The sequence below is a fragment of the Teleopsis dalmanni genome, chromosome 2 (genome assembly GCF_002237135.1).
Source record: "Teleopsis dalmanni isolate 2A chromosome 2, ASM223713v2, whole genome shotgun sequence".
Lineage (NCBI taxonomy): Eukaryota > Metazoa > Arthropoda > Insecta > Diptera > Diopsidae > Teleopsis > Teleopsis dalmanni.
In genome coordinates this window covers 105,648,367-105,668,508 of record NC_051847.1, presented here as the reverse complement: position 1 = coordinate 105,668,508, position 20,142 = coordinate 105,648,367, and the positions used below count along the sequence as shown (strand labels likewise).

At 33.9% G+C, this 20,142-nt stretch overlaps 1 protein-coding gene across 1 annotated transcript in view; it reads left to right on the top strand.

Annotated features, from left to right (window-relative positions):
* Positions 1–20,142, top strand: part of LOC119675294 (forkhead box protein P1-like) — a 79,297-nt gene that overhangs the window by 23,053 nt on the left and 36,102 nt on the right. Inside the window, exon 3 of the mRNA XM_038086489.1 lies at positions 17,132–17,233. Within this exon, the coding sequence (XP_037942417.1) occupies positions 17,132–17,233 (102 nt within the window). The remainder of the gene's footprint in view (positions 1–17,131; positions 17,234–20,142) is intronic.

Here is a 20,142-nt window from a genome sequence, read left to right as displayed (position 1 = left end):
TTGATTTATGTGAATAATTTTGGCGCTAAAAAAATAAGTGAGAAAATTTTGAATACAAAAAATCTAAAACTTGGAAAATAAATAAAATCTGTTAAAATGTCTGAAGTACGAAATGTAAGTTTTTATTTAGTATTTACTTAAAAACTTAAATTTAATTCTATAGTAAATAAATGGAAATTGCAGATTTTATTAGAATTATCGAGCAAAACTGACTCTTCCATTCCCTTTTTAAACACTAGTCCAAGTGTATTAAGCTCAAGGGATGAAGTGCATCAGCATGGATATAGTGGAAATTTTATGGAAACGATCAATAATTGTTCCGTTAAAGATTATTAAATTGGTATTTGCGCATAAAAAATACAATTGCTATATATTAATTATGTTTCATATTTTAATAGATTTGTTAATAAAATCCAATCAGCAAATACAAAATAACCGTGGTGGTCACAATTGAACGAGAGCAATGAAGGAAATTTACATATTTTTGTGGTATATGGCAAATATAAATACTTTTCGCGAATTTGGTATTTGTTTTGGCATACCAAAAGCTTCTGTATGGAGAATAATTGAAAGAACTAGTGTTTAGCTTATATCAATTGCAAAATTTCCGTTCGTGATTGACAGCACACATGTTAAAATAAATGCGTCTCACCATAGCAATTAGGCTTATTTCAAAAGGAAGCATGAACATAGCTTTTATAAACGTGTATTTTAGAGAGCCTGTTTCCTTATGTATTGTTCTGTTTTAATTAAATAAATGTATTCAACTTAATGTTTATATATTCATTTCAAATTAATTGATTTTCATAAATTATCAAACAACACTTTTTTAATAATAATAAAACGTAATTAATTAAAGTAATAATTTTAATAAATTTTAATAATTTTAATTTATAGCAATATAGCAATAGTAATAATTAAAACATTACTTCAAACAAAGAAATAAATAATAATGACATATTAAATAAATAAGTACATAAAATAAATAATAAATAAATAAAATCAATAATAAATAAATATAAATGTAGATTTGTTTATAATTTTACTACACCGTTGCATTGCATTGCCAACCTCATTTGCATTAAAATACGTTCCACTTTTATCTTTTACATACATTCCACATTGAACCAGAAAGTGAACCAGATCAATTGCTGGTTCACCCCATTGTTTTTGTTTTGCATGTAAAATTGAGCGGATTATGTTTGCTGAAACGCAGCTATTGATGACAGAGCACGCTAAACACATTATACTACCAAAAAACGACGTGTTGAAATACTTAAAAATACAAGTAAAAAAGGTATGAAGAATAAGGTCCAGACACAGGTCCACGGAATCTAATAGATGACTTGACATAAAGTGGATAAACCACTGAACCCTGTTCTGCCTGCAGCCTTTCCATCAGCAGAAACCAAGCCTCTATTAGGTGCAACTGCCACATCGATCGAAGTGTTCCTTTAGAGAAGTTTAATGGGTCTTTCGTGCCATTCAGAAAACATATTTCTTCTGAATGTCAAAGCCGGGTATTCACAAAGAAAGTGTTTGATGGTTTATTTTTCCTGCAGGTTTTCACAACTTCTGCAGTGATCGTTACAGGGAACGCACAGTTTCTCTGCGTGGGTTCCTATAAACAAATGACCAGAAAGAACTGCAATAAGACTTATAGTGTTCACGCGAGCCCTTTTGACAAATTTCCAAGATATAGTTTTATTGTAGGTGGATCATATTAACCACTAAATTACATAAGACCTAAGTGCCTTTTATTTGCTATTACCAAGCTAACCAAACTAAAAATAGTAGTGGCAAGTACTTCTCTCAACGATACATAGGGTAACATAAACTGGTGCCGATAGGAACACGTTCCTGGAAGCACGAAAGTCGTCTAAACTGTCAGCTTTTTTTTCCTTCGATGTTCCTATATCTAACGTACAGATAAGGGTGTTGTCAGCCAACCGGTATAGCTCATGGAATATCTTTCTATATTCTTTTATTTATTTAGATTTTGTAATAAAAGATTGAAAGTCTTTGATTGGTGTCTGGCTGCCAATTCGCTAAAATTTCAGCCTGAATAATGGTGATCACATCACGTAGCCTAACAGAATTAGGTAGTTGTTTATGCTTGCAGATGGCGCTGATTTCTACTTTTACTAAGCAGTTCGTTTTCGACCCATCATCTCATACGATAGTTGGGAATTGCACATAAAATCCGACTATGTCCATATGTGCGTTCTGTCTAGACACCTGCCACTTTCAGCCTAACAGCGCTGTTGCAAACAATATTTATATTATAAATATCGATTAGTGGCAAGTGTAGTATTACGTTTAGGGCGTCCAAAGATGTCGTCCTAAAAATTGTGTAGCATCAACGCATTCTGTCCGTTGAATTCTGCTGAGTTTTTGAATGTTATAATACTTACTCAGAATTGACCACCTAATAACAGTGCCATATGTAGGAATTGATCATACAATAGCCATGTTTATCAAATATGTAATCTGCAATGTGTATAAAGAATATTATCCAAGACCAGCAATAGCGATGAATTAATCCTCACGTGTGGCGTGTCTTTGCTGATGTATTCGCTTTAAATTGCACTGCCCAACATTGACTGAATAGTCCTCGTCTTCAGCATAGTCAGTGAGTCATGGATGAAAAGGCTGTTAAGTAGTATTGTTTAAAATGAAATGGTTATTCCACAATACGGATGACCTCATCTAGAGCTATTTCCCTAGATCTACCTTTGAGTTAAGCATGCTGAGATTTCGAAATTGTAAAACATTCCACTATGGGATTTAAGCGAACCTCTTTTACCCTTTCCTATGTTTTAAGTAAGAATGAAGTTAGACTAATCAGCTTATAGTCTTTAGCAGACTTTTAACTGACTTTATTTGCTTTGAGTATAAAGACGACCTTTATTATCTTCCAACTAAGTGGTACATAGCTAAATTTAAACCATGCTTTTTATATTTCCCTTAACCATGGAACCACTAAGCCTTTTAGTTTGAGAAACATGACAGAGAAGAAATCGATCAAGTCTAATGATTTGCACAGACAGAAACTCTTAATGGAATATCTAATTTTTCCGCTTTGACTACTGCTTCAGCCACTTGTGATGATGTATCTACCAAACTACTACAAATCTACTAACTATATTCCATAGTACTATCTTGTGAGTTTAAAAAGTGAGTTTGTAAGAGTACTTTTAGTATCATATTAGAGGTTTCAGTTCATGTGCCGTCGTCTTTATTAAGATTAGAAGGGTTTGAACCATCTAGAAGGGTTCTTTGGAGAGAATCCTGCTGAGCCTAGCAGAAGAAAATATTAATTCGATGAACTCACAAAATTCCTTTTCATACATTTTGAGACAATTTTTATACTTTTGCCAGCGATTACTCTTATAACTTGCAATAAACTGTTTTCGCGGTCTTTGTCTGTGTTCTACCGAGGTGGCACAATTTTTTGCTTTCAACTATTGGACAAAATTGTTTGGTAAGTTATAATAAAGGCTGTCTCAAGATTGTGAGACTTGTCATCCTCTCGTTTAACTCACAAATGGATTGATTTTACTTTATTAAGCCCCACTTTAGTTACCCTTGTAAAAGTGTTTGGTAATACATATTAATTTCTTTAACTTTTAGGTGGAGCATTGTGCCGCAGCAAAATTTTTTCATTTAGAACGGTTATTAGCTAATAGCTTTAATTCTCTCCAACTTTTCTGCATGCGTGACGTTTCTAAATCCATTTGTATTCTTCAGTTGTGCGCCGGTCTATTCCTTCTTCTGTTACTCATGAGGTTCCACTCGATCAACATTTTTATGGAATCAGTCATTGGTCTGGGGGTCAAGACTAAATACCACAAAGGGTAAGGAATTACTTAAAGCATGTCGGGCCACAGGTTTTGAAGTTCTCTCCACTGGCTCTCCAACATACTGGCCAACTGATAGAAATAAATTACCAGATGTCATTGATTTCTTTATTGTAAATAAAATTCAAAAAAGAGACATTGAAGTTAAAGCAGGACTTGACTTAAATTCTGATCATTCTCCAATATTGCTTACTTATGGATGTAATATTCTATCTACGATACCTAAACCGACACTAACAAACCGTCTAACAGACTGGAATTATTTTAAGGCCCAGATAAATGAAAATATTGACCTATCCTGCAAAATACGAAGTATAAATGACCTAGAGAGTGAAACGCATTGCTTTACAAGCTTGATTCAAACATCGGCATGGCGCAGTTCTCCACTGCAGAATAGTAAGCAATTTGATAAAATCTATCCGGTCGAAATTTTAAATCTAGTCTATAATAAAAGAAAACTACGTAAAAAATGGCAACAATCACGATTAATACAAGATAAAAGAAACCTTAATAATGCCACTCAAAAATTAAGAAGAGAAATCAGCAATTTTAAAAATGAAAATGTTAAGAAATATCTTACAAACTTGACATATGATAGCAAAACTAACTATTCTCTCTGGAAAGCTATGAAAAAATATAAAAGACCGATCACACATAATCCTCCATTAAAAAAAAATAATAATGAATGGGCGAAAAGCAATATTGAAAAGGCACATGTTTTGGCTGAATATTTAAGTAATACCTTCAATCAAGAAGAAACCCATCATATAGAGCCAAATAACAACATAGATGATGAAGCTATTTTGCGGATAAAAAATAAAGAAGTAACTGGGGAAATCAAAAAATTGAAATTAAAGAAATCACCAGGATATGACCTCATAACTAGTGAAGTGTTGAAAAAGCTACCTCCAAAAGGAGTAGCCAAACTTGCACAGATATTTAATGCGAGTATAAAATTAAATCATGTCCCTAGCTATTGGAAAGTTGCTGAAGTGGTGATGGTACTAAAACCAGATAAGGACCAACATTCTCCAACTTCATATAGACCAATCTCTCTCCTGCCAACCATAGGAAAACTGTTCGAAAAGCTTATCTGTAAAAGACTTGAAAAAGTAGTTTGTCAAAGAAATCTTATCCCAAATCATCAGTTTGGATTTCGGAAAAAACACTCAACAATCGAACAAGTACACAGAGTTACGCACGAAATAGAAAAGGCATTAGAAAACAAAGAAACTTGTTCAGCTGTGTTTCTGGATATATCAAAGGCTTTTGATGGGGTTTGGCACTCTGGCCTGATATATAAGTTAAACACTATCCTGCCACAGCAATATTGTAAACTACTGGAATCGTATATTGGCGAAAGGTACTATCGAGTTAAACTACTTGACGCGTATTCGAAATTATATCCTATAAATCGCGGGGTCCCTCAGGGGAGTATACTAGGCCCATTGCTGTACCTGCTGTACACATATGATTTGCCAGTGAATCCAAGATGTATTGTTGGAACTTTTGCAGATGACACGGTATTAATGGCTACAGGTCCAAACAACAAGGTGTCTACCACTAAGCTTCAAATCGCTCTTCAAGAAATTGAACAATGGACAAATAAATGGAAGCTGATAGTAAACAGTTCAAAATCTAATCATGTAGACTTTACTAACAAAAGAGAAAATCAAATTTCATTATTTCTAAATAGCGTAAAAATTCCAGTTGCAAATTCTGCGAAATATCTAGGTATGACTCTAGATGCCAAACTGAGATGGAAGGTACACGTCAAGAAAAAATTAAATGAGCTAAAAATAAGATACAAAAAGTTAACTTGGCTTATTGGAAGGAGATCTAAATTATCTCAGCAAAATAAGCTTATGATCTATAAACAAGTCTTCAAGCCGGTCTGGCTCTATGGCGTCCAAATCTGGGGTTGTGCGAAGAAACATATAATAGATATGATGCAAAGATTTCAAAACAAAGCAATCAGAGATGCAGTTAACGCTCCGTGGTACGTGCGAAATTCTGATCTACATCGAGACCTAAAAATACCTACTGTCAAACAAGAAATTCAGAAGGCTGCTAAAAAACATTATGACAGGCTGAGACAACACTTAAACAGCACCATTCCAGCGCTACTTTGTGATGTCACTCACAGACGCTTATGCCGCTTCAAACCTAATGACCTTTTGAGGCGTTTCAACCAGCAAGGAGATGACTAGTTCGTATCTATATGCTCACCCTAGATAGACTTAGATAAATTTACTTGTAATAAAAAAAACCTCTTGTTAGTCAATATGACTAGTTGTTGTAAATTTAAACTCTTCATTTTGTTTAAATATAAATAATAAAAAAAAAAAAAAAAAAAAAAAAGTCATTGGTCTGCGCAGAGTATGGCCTATCCAGTCCAACTTGCGCTTCATTATCTCAATTTTGATTGGTGTGTGATTAATGATGAAACATAAACTTTCATTCGATAGCGTATTTTGCCAGAACATTTTAACAATTTTTGTAAGGACTAGTTAATAAAGACTTGTAGCGCGTTAATGTTAATGCAGTGTTCCATGATTGACATCCATATGAAGGGTGAACTTAATGCTTGAATTAAATATTTGAATTTTAGTTTGACGCAATATCTTGGGTGACCTCCAATATATTTAGGCGGTCAAAAGCTTCTTTTGATTTTTTTATGCGGCTCGTGATGTGAGCTTTGGATCCGTCCTTCTTTGATATTTTGCAGAATATCTGAAGAATTCTACGTCGTCAAGATGGTAGTTGTTGATGATTAAAAGATCTTGAAGATTTGTGTTGATGCACATAACTTTCGTTTTGATCACATTAATTTTGAGTCCCGCTCTATGTGCAATGGCCACTAATCTATCTAATTTCCGACTCATTTCATTATAACTGTGCTACATAAGGTACAGGTCATCTGCATAGTATAGGTCATTTAAACTGTCTTGGATATCCCGCTTTACTCCGCTGGCTTAACTTATTGAATCTCCCATAACCATGTCGAGGCCAATATTGAAAAGCAGCGGGGGTTCACAAAGGTTTGATGTTAAGATTGAAAAAAGTCCAACTCTGATCCAAAAAGAGTTTGCTATCAGATACTCTGCAATTACTAACTTTAATTTCTCGATTTACGGATAGAACTTCTATGTCCTGCACTTCTTCCCATCAAGCAAACTTTTATAATCTGAGGGCAGTAAAATTTATAGTTTTACTTCCGTTACAAATTAATAGATTAGAGAAAGGCATCGAAGAAACCAATAGCTTTGTTATTACCATATAGCGCGATTCTTTCAAAATCCATCCAATTCTTTCCACAAATGTTCAAAGAAGATCTGTCGATTAAGGTTTTTTTTTGTGTTGGGAGAAAAGCTTGAAAGCTTAGTCAGTGAAAGATTTCAACCGCCCTTAAACCTCGCTTCGTTCGAACGGAAAGCTGCACAACCATCAAGAGGCCATTTTTGAATTGAAATGCACATTTTTCTGACGAGGTTTCCACTTTTGGGGTTTCTTTAAAAACAGTGTGTATGCTTTGCTTTTCTTCGTTAGAACACGGGCATTTGAAAAAAGGTGTTCAGAATCCTCTATTTCGGTTGGATATATTGGATAATTGGCATCATCTTCATATTTAAGGCGATGAAGGTAATACTTAAAACAAGCGTGACCACTAAGTATTTGGGTAAGGAAATAGTCAACTTCTCCATGTTTGCGGTGCACCCAAAGGTCAATATCATTCATCAGTGCGTACGTCCATATTCCTTTTTCTGATGTTTCTGATGACCTGCGCTGTCATTCTTGAATACTTCGCTGCTTTTCGACATCTCTTGTTGTTGGTGTTCTTAGTACCTACAATGCTTTATTTTCCATGCCAATATTTCTAGTGGTCGCATTCCCACTATTACTACTATTGGCACATTTAATACTGTGCGGATGGCACTGACGACCCTTTATGTGGGAAACGTTTATTTTATGCGACATTTAAGTTTTCTTAGATGTGGCACATTGATACTGCATAGAGTATAAAGAAGCTTACAACATTTGTCAGTAATTTCTGTCTGCTTGCTCGTGGTATTTGCGCAGTATTTACACGTGTTGCCTCATCATTCACCATCTTAAGGTGATATTTGAATGGTGTACGAGTGTCTATTAGTAATCCGAGGTACTTTATACGAGATACTTTAAATATTTTATACTTTGTTACTTCATGGCTTCCTGCCTTAAAAGTTATCACTTCTTTCACCTTACTGGTGCTTATTAGAATCGCTTCTATTTTTCCTGATGCGAGCTCGAGTTTTGATTTGCGTTTTACTCTTGACGTCGATGCTTTTAGTAAACATCTTGTAATGCCAATCGCCATATCTGTAGCGCTATTTTCTGATATCTTTCCACATATCAGAAAACCTTCACTGTTTAACCTGCACTGACGATTTCGGTGGATGCTGTAATGTGTAGTTTGCGCTTGTACTGAAAGCTGAACGCATTTGGTAAACTCAAGCTTTCGGCACTTTATTTAATATTTCTTTTGAGGACGTTTATATAATATTTTTCCTCTATAATGCCGTCAATGAATCCCAATTCGCCAAAAACTGCAGCGGACATGCACCTCCATACAAACACCATTTTTTATGGACATTACAGAATTATTTTTTTTTCAGTTCGGAGTTTGGTTCTCTCCAGACCGATTGGCAGCCATTAGATCGAAAGATATAAAATTTGCTTTCATCCAAGAAGATCACACTGTTTCAAAAACCGATTAACTTGCTTAAGGATTTTTTGCATTCGCTAAATTCTGCTGGTTGACCTCAAAATAAATGATTTTCGCTTAACAACACACTAACTGCAGTTAGTTTCATATAATATTCCCTGGCCGTTATGCGTTGAATATCCTTCCCAAGCTCTCGCTTAACCTCAGGTGTGATCTTGGTTGACAATATTTTTGAGTTGGTCGTCACTTATCTTATTATCTCAAAGCTATAAGTCAGCCTGTTGCTTTGCACTTTGCAATGATGCCAAAAACATCGCAAAATGTTCGAAATGTTATAGCAGGTTCTATCTATTATTTCCTATATCTCGATATAAGATTTGACTTAATTGCGCAAAGGATGAATTATTTCCACTACGATTCGCTTAGATTAAATTTGCTAATATTAAAGGCACTATGACATTTTTAGGTAATAACTGGACCACAACAACACTTTTTATGTAGAGATAAAAGCTACTTTCCAGAAAAACGTTGCCAGATGGTCGACATTATACTAAAACAGTTCTTTAGAACCGTAATGTGCACATTTTGTCTGCAAAATTTAATACCTTCTTTTGCTTTCTAAATTTTGGGAATTTAAATATAAGAGATGATGTAATGAATTGCAACGAATTTAGTTACAAATTAAGCAGTCTATCTATAAAACTCTTTGTAAGTTAAAAATTGTAGTATTAACGGGGTGAAACAATGTTAAAGTTCAATATGCTTGATGTGATCGTGGCTGTATATAAAAATTGGGAATTTTGGACAGACTTGATTCTTGATTTTTGTATATCTGTATTGCCAAAATAAGATCAGTTCATAGAAAACATGTATATATATGTAATGAAATTGTTTATATAATTTTCAATTTTCTAACATCTGTTTTATTTTTCTAGCAATGTCTTGTACATAACACAGAATTATAAATTCCTTAATATATAATTAGTGAATTACTTCTACATAATTACTATCAGTCATCTTCGAAAATTTTACTAAAAAAATTACTTTGTGGCGCACGAGTCTTTCAACTACAAACGCAATTTTAGCTTGAAGATCTCATTTGAAAATTGTACTTAAGGCTTGCGCAACAGTGGTACGATCTCTATCTCTCGGCAAGCATTACCTATAACTTATTAAAAATATTTAAATGTACTCATTACCACTGGCAACAGTTATAAATAATAAACAAACATCTCTGTCATCTGACTGGAGTTTACCATTTTCTCCCAAAAATCATTCACAATAGATCACTAGATCCGACCACTTTGAGCGTAACGAAGAGAAATCGTTTTTGACAACTTATTTTTTATAATATTTTGGCACACGTATTGAATACATGTGATCTTACCACGATAACATAAAATTATGTATGTACCATATTTAGTTAATAATATTACATCACGTAAACAAAATATATATTGTAACAAATAATGTATGACAAATACATGTGTAAATTTTAATATATAAACATTCAAATCAATTTAATCATGTAATATATATTCTGTAAATTCTTCATTTTATTGCTTTTTTCATATGAATTTTACAGTATTTTAATTTATTATGTTCGGTGACAAAGCTTTTGTAAAAGTGAGATTTTTTTATAAAATAAAAAAAAATAGATTTGCATATTTTTTAAAAAATGAGTTATATTTATTATGTTGAGGCTAGTTAAGTCAGTGCACCTGAGCACTTTTACTCTCTATTAACTGCAAGGTTTCTTCGAAACCCCTCTTTGCGCCTTAACAAGATTATTGTTTATCACTTCATCAGGCTAAGCAATAATTGACCTCAGTTCTGCATACCTCCCCGAGGAGCCTGTAACCATTTTGAGATTGGATAACTCTGTCAGATTTTGCAAATAATTTCAAGGCTCTATCCTTTTCTTTTTGTATTTTTTGATGGGATCAATCTTGAGGTCCCTGAGGATGTCATTCGTCCTAATGTACCATGGAACTTTGAGAAGTCTTCTCAGAGCCTGGCTTTGTACAATTTCTAGCTTATTTCTAAAACTTATTTCAGTTTTCAAAACACATTTGTAGACAATGATTTTATTTTCCAGAGAAAGAGAGGAGTGTTGGTTGAGCAACCAAGACATATTTCTTAATTGAATACCAAGTGATTTCCTTTTGTTGAATATGTCCATTTTCCACGTTAAACCTCTGTCTAGATGAATTCCGAGGTATTTTGAAGCAGTTGATTGTGGTACCACAATATTGTTGAGCTTTACTTTCGGACAAGTTGCTCTTCTTAGTGTAAAAGTGACATGAGATGACTTGGACTCATTTGCTTTTATACGCCAACGCCTAAACCAAATTGACATGTCATCGAGACTAGCTTGTAGCATCAAAGAGGCGGTTGTTGGGTTTATAGATGTAGCCAAGACTACCGTGTCATCCGCAAATGTCCTAGTGAAGACACCAGTTCTTGCTGGTAAGTCATGCATAAATATTAAATATAACAGTGGACCTAAGACGCTGCCTTGCGGTACTCCAGCCTTTATGCAGTGAAGTATGAGATATGATCTTCAAACTTTACATCGCTCTTTGCCATAGTATGAAATCAATCCATCCAATAATAAGTAAACAAACTTTTCAGTCAGCTAGAGCTGATTATAACTTATCAAAACTTACTTTGTGAAAGGCTTCTTCGATGTCCATCATGATGGTCATCGATATGCCTCCTGAAGTTTGCTTTCTCTCAGCTGCCCTCCCGACCTCGTACAGGACAACTCTGTGAATCTGCCCACCCTATAGGCATGTTGACAACTGCTTTAAGGATATTTCAGTAGCATAGTGCCTTCTATGCAATTGGATACAGTGTATCCCTAGGGTGGCTCAGAAAAACTAAAATGCGATTTTTAATGAGCGCACCCCCTAGGAATATGCCATTGACCTTAAAAATGATATTCCCAAAGTTTTGGAGCAATAGGATTAAAAATGACGTTGCGCCACTCGAGCAAAGTTGGGTTTTCAGAAATTTTTCAATTCAAGGTCATTTTTTATCTTTTTTACTTGTTTCAACAGTTATTAATACATACTCATTTGATAGATAATTAAAATGTCTTTTTAATAAGATATTGATGAGCAAAATCGGTTAAGAATTATGCGCAAAACACAATAATTAGTTGAGCGACTGTGCTCTGTTTTCTATTTCATACCTTTTAGCTGGCATGCACAATTACGTAATAGTATATGCTACGATTTAGTTAACTATTTATAAAAAATTATGATTTCAAGAAAACTTTTTTTTTCAGTAATTAATATATTGTGTTTATTATGTTTTGTAACATAAATCTAACTATGTGAAGGATAATTTTTATGATAATGTTCGACTACTTGCAGAACATGTTGTTTTTTCTCTTCATATTTTGTCAAAATCAAATTATAATCCATCATAAGCCTAATTCCTTTTTCTATACAATCATTTATCATATGAAGTCTGGTACAGAATTCAAGTGCATCTCTATATTCTTGCGTCTCCATCCATGGCGAAGGATCGAAACTGATAAAACTATTAGATAGGCAAAAACGATCCAAAAAATTTGTTATTTCTTCGGTCACGAAATTAATAAGGTTCTTTGAGAAAAATTACTTCATTAGTGGGTTCCCACTCTTTATCTAACCAGAGATAGCTGAGAGCTTGGATCTATGACCGGTAACTCTACAGTTACTATCTATGCAGATGGCTCAAAGATGGAAGGCGGTACGGGAGCAGGTATCTTCTCGAAAGATATGCAGATAAGACAGTGCTACCGAATCCCTGCTACTTACAGCGTCTTTCACGGCGAGATATATGCTATCGAGAAAGATGTCAACATTAGACAATAAAGTACAATTTGTCCTTCGAATATCACGATTTTTGTAGATAGGCCGCACTGAAAGCAATTGAATCTAAATTCCAAGATAGTCGCATCACTGATGAGCATCCAACATCATAAGGTCTCTCTTTGTTGGAGATAGTACATTTCGAATGCTTGGGCATAGCAATATTGAAGGGAATGAACTAGCAGATGAGATGGCCAGAAGAGGTTCTGAATTGCATACTGGAGAGGCCGACCTCTCAATACATACACCGATTTGTAAACTGTTTAGGATAATAGAGGGAATCAATACTGTGACAATTTATAAACTAACCGCGAAGACTGTAAGGTCGCTAGAATCGTATAGCCTAAGTTGGACAAAAATAAAACGAAAAGCCTTTTAGGCTTCAACAAACCTGCAGTTCGTGTGCTTTCTGGAGTACTAAAGGGGCACTGTGCCATTGCGCCGATGCTCCAACGGTGGCGAGTTCCAACAAGTGGATTATGCAGGAGTTGCTAAGATGAAGAGGAGCTAAAATCTATCAACCACTTCCTGCGTCTCTGTAAAGGACTTTAAACAAGGCTACTTTAACATCTCCTGGTAAATTTTTTTGAGGGCATCCCAATGGGCAATATATGTCTCCGAGTAGAAATGCTGACAACTGTCAGCACGAGCATTCCGAACATAACCTTACCTAGTATGGGTTAAAATTTTCACACATATGCTCACCATAAAAATGTATATATCTCGTACAAATTATCCGAGTTATATGTAAATTGATCTCTTAAAATAAATATTTTTAGTAAGTACATGATTTTCGCCATCCATCGAGAATCTTAGATGGCACCTGGGCGCCACAGGTAACCAGGTAACTACTACAAAATATGTATAGCGTAGCGATCCGAAACCTTGCATTTGTCAAGGGCGGAACCTAAACTAGGAGTGATAAATTGAATCGTTCTGTCTGCGTTATCCCAATATTGTTGAACTGTGACTAAAGACTCAGCTTCCATTTTGAGACAATTTCTTCATCGAATTTATTCCAATTAAAATCAATGGAATTTTTAACCGCTCTTGCTTCGTTTCCCTGTACGACCATTTTCTCTTTTCGATTCTTTACGAAAAACTTCTTGTTTTGACTACATTTTCAATTCTACTTAAATATCTATGTAAATTATTAAGTAGAAATGGTTTATTTTTGTTTTTTATTTATGTTTCTTCCGTTTCTTGTAAACATTTGCGATTGCATTGTGCATGAGAGCACAATGCAAAAGTATGAAATAGAAAACAGAGCACAGACGCTCAACTAATTATTGTGTTTTGCGCATAATTTTTAACCGATTTTGCTCATCACTATCTTATTAAAAAGACATTTTAATTATCTATCAAATGAGTATATATAAATAACTGTTGAAACAAGTAAAAAAGATAAAAAATGACCTTGAATTGAAAAATTTCTGTTTTTTGTACTGAAAACACAACTTTGCTCGAGTGGCGCAACGTCATTTTTAATCCTATTGCTCCAAAACTTTGGGAATATCATTTTTAAGGTCAATGGCATATTCCTAGGGGGTGCGCTCATTCAAAACTTCATTTTTAATTTTCCCCCTTATAACGTGAGCCACCCTAGTGTATCCCCTTACCAGTATGCATGCCTTTATTTTTCCAGCTGTCTGTGGAAAGAACAGCATGGTGACTGATGTAACGAGTCGCTTAATTGTGTTATGAACTATCCAGGGCTCTTGAATCAATAGTCTGTCCAACTTTTCTTCATCAAAGTGTCACAGTGCTACTTTACTGTGATAAATATTTAATTGTTCAACCTTTATTGTTTTTTGGTGTGGGACCACCCACCACCCTAATGGGCTACACAGATCCATTTGTCCCATACCAGAGTGGTTGTCATGCTCATCGTGTATCTATTTAGAACTTCACTCTGGCTTCATCTAGACTACAGATGTAGACCCCCTGCGGTCTTACTTGCCTGAGCGTGTTCTTTAGGACACCACACTGTGATCATAATGACAGCATTGCTTGCATCGCCAAACTTGCTAAAATTAGTGATCATCCATTTCTAAATGTCTTTCATACAGCTGTTTTGGTTCCGCAGCCTGCTGATAATACTTTTCTTGCTTACGGTAGAGTCGCAGATAAATATAAATATTCTCCTTTGGTTTCGAAATACTGTTAGCTTGTCAGCCGCCAGTTTAGCTTCTGGTCAAAGGTCTTGCAGCTTAGTTATCGTACTAAGTAGTCATGGCTTGGATTGTTAATTTTTACACTTAATGGTAATGTAGCCATTGTCAAAGCGAGCGTTGTCAACAAAGCCTATGTTACTTTTTCCGCCATCTAGGGACTCCACGGCGTTCAACAAAGATGCTTTGAAAGCAACTATGTTTCTCATCAATTGGTCCTTCGACTTTTGAATCGATCCCATCTACCTGGACATAGGACCTCTTTTAGACAGGGCCATTGTTCTTCTACAGCCCACTTGCCATAACTATGCTTATTTGCAGCCTAACTGGTGCTAGGCAGTTGATCCGTAAGCCTAGTTTGAGGCCCCACTTGGCTGACATTTGTTGTTGGTTGTCTACCTTATTTGACCCCAACCTTCCGACCTATGAATTTTGGCTGGTTGACACCCCAGGTTGGTGGGCTTTAAACCGAACCTGGGGTGCAGTTTGCGTTCTCCACGCCAACAGTCCTTTTCCCAACCAATACAACTCAGTTATGTACCTATTTAGGTACTCCACGTTGCGTTTTGGTTGGGTTTTCGACCATCGATTTAACTTGACTAACATTCCTTACTGGCTGTTCACCATCAGAGTTATCGCCTGTGGTTCTAGCTGAAAGAGTTGAACTGGCTGTCGGAACTCCAGCTCCATGATATAAGGTTTACTTATTTTCATTTATATTGTACAACGTATAGTTAAAATAAGAAATTGAAATATTATGTTATTAGTGATAAGATTTTAAAACTTATTGTTAATGGAGCATCCAAGTTAAAAGAATACATCTATCTATATACATAAAAGAAAGTCGTGTTAGTTACCACTTATAACTCAAGAACGGCTGGACCGCTTTTAATTATTATTGATTTGGTGGATTCGTCTCCGCTCCGAATAGCAGAATATCTTACAAAATATTGGAAAAATCCACAAATTTTAACATAAATAATACTCTGTTTCAAACTGTGGACAGTTCGACAGGAGTGATACTGATTTTCTTTTTGTTTTTTTGTGTGTTATCAATATTTCAAATATTTCAAATTTCAAATTTAATAAATAAATACTGTCATCAATATATGAGCTGAAAGTACCGAAATTCTATTTTTTTTTTGTTTCATAGAGAAATAAGAAAATTATTTAAACTACAAAAAAGGAAAACTTTATTTTTAATTTATTGAATTTTCGGTTGGCCAGATAGCTGTTTGCAAAAAAGCATATATATTTTACCGGTCAATTTGTTTGTTTTGTGCAAGTGTTATTAATATATTTTAAAGTGTGTGTATTATTATTAACAAGGCTGCGACCCAGAAAGTCTAATCTTTCCCAACATAGCCGTAATACAAATAGGCGTCGAAACATTACGCATACATCCACTGAAGAAGAACGAGAAATCGCACGAGAAAAGGGCTGCATTAGTATGACCCGACTTCGCGCTTCTCCAACGTAACAACAAAGAGAGGCAGCCTGTGAAACGGCTAGGTTGGCAATGAGAAATCGTCGAGCTTATCACGATTGTGACATAAGTAATGCATGTAGATTTTTTTGCAGTTTAAAAGAAAAAATAATTTCAAAATAATTTTTACGAACTTAGTGTAGAATAACAATGCAATATTATCAAGTTTTTCAAGTTAGCTTTTTAACACTTTCATTTTATTTTCATTATACATTAATTATAGAATACCTTAAAGAACTGAATTTCCATTGTCAACTAAAATTTGTTGTTTGAGTTTTGTATTCACATGTATTCAATAGGTGTGCCAAAATATGCAACAAAAATTTTGTTTAGCAATTTCTTTTCGTTTCGTTCGGAGTAAGCAAAGGTTCTATTCTTTGAAAGCTTTTCTTTGATTATAATGTTACCATCCTTCTTTACGATGTGTGACCCGCAGCATGTTTTTAATCTACTACATTTACGCAAATTTTCTTTTGATGTACTGGTAAAACTACATAACTTTATTCTTATGGTATATAAAATAAATGAATTTAAATTGATCAATTAATAAAACTAAATTTAAGATTGTAACCTTTTATACGCAACTATGAACGTATGTATTTGTTTCTGCGGCACGCCAATCTATACAGTGATTTGTATTGGCCCGTGATCGCCTCTGGTTTGGACAGCCCTGCTTTAGATAATGAATATTTTAATTTAAGTTTCGTGATCTTATAAAAGGTGTTTTCGGTCGTTTTAAGGAGCAGCAAAAACAACAATTCTTTGCAAAGGTCTTTAATTTGTACGCAAAACAACAACACTATTCTATTGCAATACGGAGTCTCCAACGGAAGACTTGTTAGTTGTAATAACAATATTTTGCAGATGGGAACAATGAACGACGGAATACACCTAATTTAATAGTTTACTGTTTAAATATTGTCATGTCGTTTATTTTATGTCGTTATCTTAATTATTTTTATGAATTGCATAGTACATAAAAATGTGTTTCGCAAAAAATATCTTTACTTTATTGACAACTTTTTAAACATTATTTTTTGTTTTAGTCTATTATTGAGTCTCCCGACAAGCAACTTACTTTAAATGAAATCTACAACTGGTTTCAAAACACTTTTTGTTATTTCCGACGGAATGCAGCAACTTGGAAGGTATGTTTACTGTATTAATACAAATATTCACACTAAATATGTACATAAATATGCATGAACACATAGAAGAAAAGAGAGAGAGCGAAATACACAGAATGAAAAAGAAAAAGCAATACAGACACGATTTTATATACACATACGAAGAGGTTGATATGCAGATGTCTGAGTTGGTGATTCATCACCTTAACTCTATCATATCTGTGGACAGTTTTAAGTCACACTAGGAATATCTGAATACGGGGCTTTATAATATGATGGATCTGATGTTTTTGTATCTGCCTGTGTTTATCAGATTTTGCTGTGTTTTTAGGTTGCTGAGTGTTGGATTATTGTGATTGGCAATTATATTGAACAGTGTCAGTGCACGATCTTTAACACGTACAGAGTGCGTCTATGTATACACATATGAAACAGAAATATATATATATACGCATTTGCGTAGGGATTTTAAATGCCTATATATAATACATATAGAGATATTTACATAATGTAAACTAGGCTTCCTTATTTCAATCTTTAAAAAACTATCAGAACATCATTTCAAACACCATTCTAATAATTTCCATATAATAGCTATGCTGGCATTCACTCACTCTGGATTTAATTAAAGAAAATCCACTCTGGGTATTAGCCGCGTTTTACGGATTTACGTAAAAAGAATGTTATATTAGTTGTATATTTATCGCTTTTTTGCATGTGACTTATTATTGATTTATGCTATTTTGGTTATATGTTCTGTTGGCATTACGCCATTTTAAAATATATTTTTGCAGTAGTTATTATTTGACTTTTTAATTCTAATCATAGTTGATAAAAAACTGAAGTGATAAAAAATAAAAGCTTATAAATTATTCTTTATTATTGTTAATAGAAATTTATTATTATATAGTAGTGTATGTAACTATCGCCGACGTTTCGATGTTTATATGACTTCTTCCTCTGGGCGGAGTACTATTATAACTGCTCTTGAAAATATATAAGGCGGTTATTTATAGAGAAATTTGTTTACAATTTTAGTGTTCAAGCAAGTTGACAGTCAATCATTTCCATAGACGAGACCTGCATTTTCTGTGGTGAAATTTTCCACAGAACTTAAAAATCATAAGTATTTTTTTTCTTGTGTACGGTTTTCCATTTATTTGCATAAAACCGTTATTTTGATTTTCAAAACAAAACTCCCCATATGCCCTTATAATGTTGAAGACTGTTTTAATAAAAACATTTTGAGTGGCGAATAAAAATTTCAAAAGTTATACGCTATTTTTAAAATTTGTCTAAAATAGTGTGTAATGTGGATTTATTCCACATATTTGACAGCCTAAGTTTTGCCTTACTTTATATTAAACAGAATAAACGACGAAACGTAACATTGCATTTATTGTTTAGGAATTTATCCTACGCACAAAGTAACACTTCACACACTTCTGAGTGCACTGAAGCTAACTTACGGTTTATGCTGATTCAGTTATGATAACCATAGTCAAGCTGCACACAGCATTCTTTGTTTACTTGATGAACAATGTTGCTGAAAAATGTTATGGTTTCTCTTATAGAAATAAATTTAAATACGACAAACACCACCACACTTATATTAAAAATGGAAATCCCAGAATAACTGGCTTGGTTTGGTGAGCTTTTGCTTTCAATTTCGTTCTAGTCAAGCCGAGAAACTACTAAAACAAAAAAGATGCAGATTATAGAGAAATTCTTTTATCATTAATTGACAATTACAAACTTATTGGGACATAGTTTTCTAAAAAAGTATTTCTGGTACTCTCATGTGGACTTCAAATCTCGATGATGAACAAGGTGAAATGTTCCATCAGATTATCTCAGCAATGGAGAAAATATATCAAGGGTATTAGGACGCGAACATATTTGAAGATTATTGGCGGACAATTTAAAAGACAACTACAAACTATAACAAGTTTGCAGAAAGCACACATGTACCTTGAGTAAACATACGACAGAACATACAAGTCAAGTACGGCTTTAGGTCAGTGTACTAACGAACGCTGACTTTGAGCTTCAAATTTGGCAGGATACGAGTTCACTCTTGGTACTTGCAGTTTTAAAAAATTATTTGCAATAATTAAATAGAAAAAATAATTCTAAGCCCAGTGATGATGTGTGTTTGGCATTAGTCGAAAAACATAAAAAAAGAGTTGTCGTTGTTGTTGTAGTTCACTACTTTTGAAACCTCTCTACAAAATTTTTTTTTTTAATAGCTTTTTTTTTAAAAAACATCCTTTTATTGGATATGAGTAGTACAATCTTAACTATTATTTAATTTATTACTATTGGTGAATTGTACTTAATATATATTAAATAATATAAATATTAAGTAATATGTGTGCGGGTTTACTGAACTAGTGTTCAGCTCCCATACAAATAGTTTATAATACAATGTTTAATAACTTATAATACAATGTTTTATAATTTATAATAACAATAATAATACAATAATTATACTATAATTTATAATAATAATACAATAATTAATAATACAAATAATTTATAATACAATATTATCTATGTTAACTGATGAGGTTTTGTTCGCTTTAATCTTCTGAGCTCATTGGTAATATCCAACAGTTGAATAGCTTCTACATTGATGTGGTTGAGTATTCGTTTTTCATGCGCCCAACAGTTACTTTTTGTATGGTTTCTTTAACTGATGAAACTTTCAAGTCTTTACATATTTCTTGGTTTGTTACATATCGATAAGCATTTATAATCATACTTAAACATTTGTTTTGACTTCGCTGCATGATGTCTCGGTTCGATTATTTCGTACAGCACCATAGCTGTATGCCATACATCCAAATCGGTTTCACGATAGATAGATAAATCAGTCTTTTACAATATAAATTAAGTTGAGAATGATGTCCGATTAGCCAATACATTTG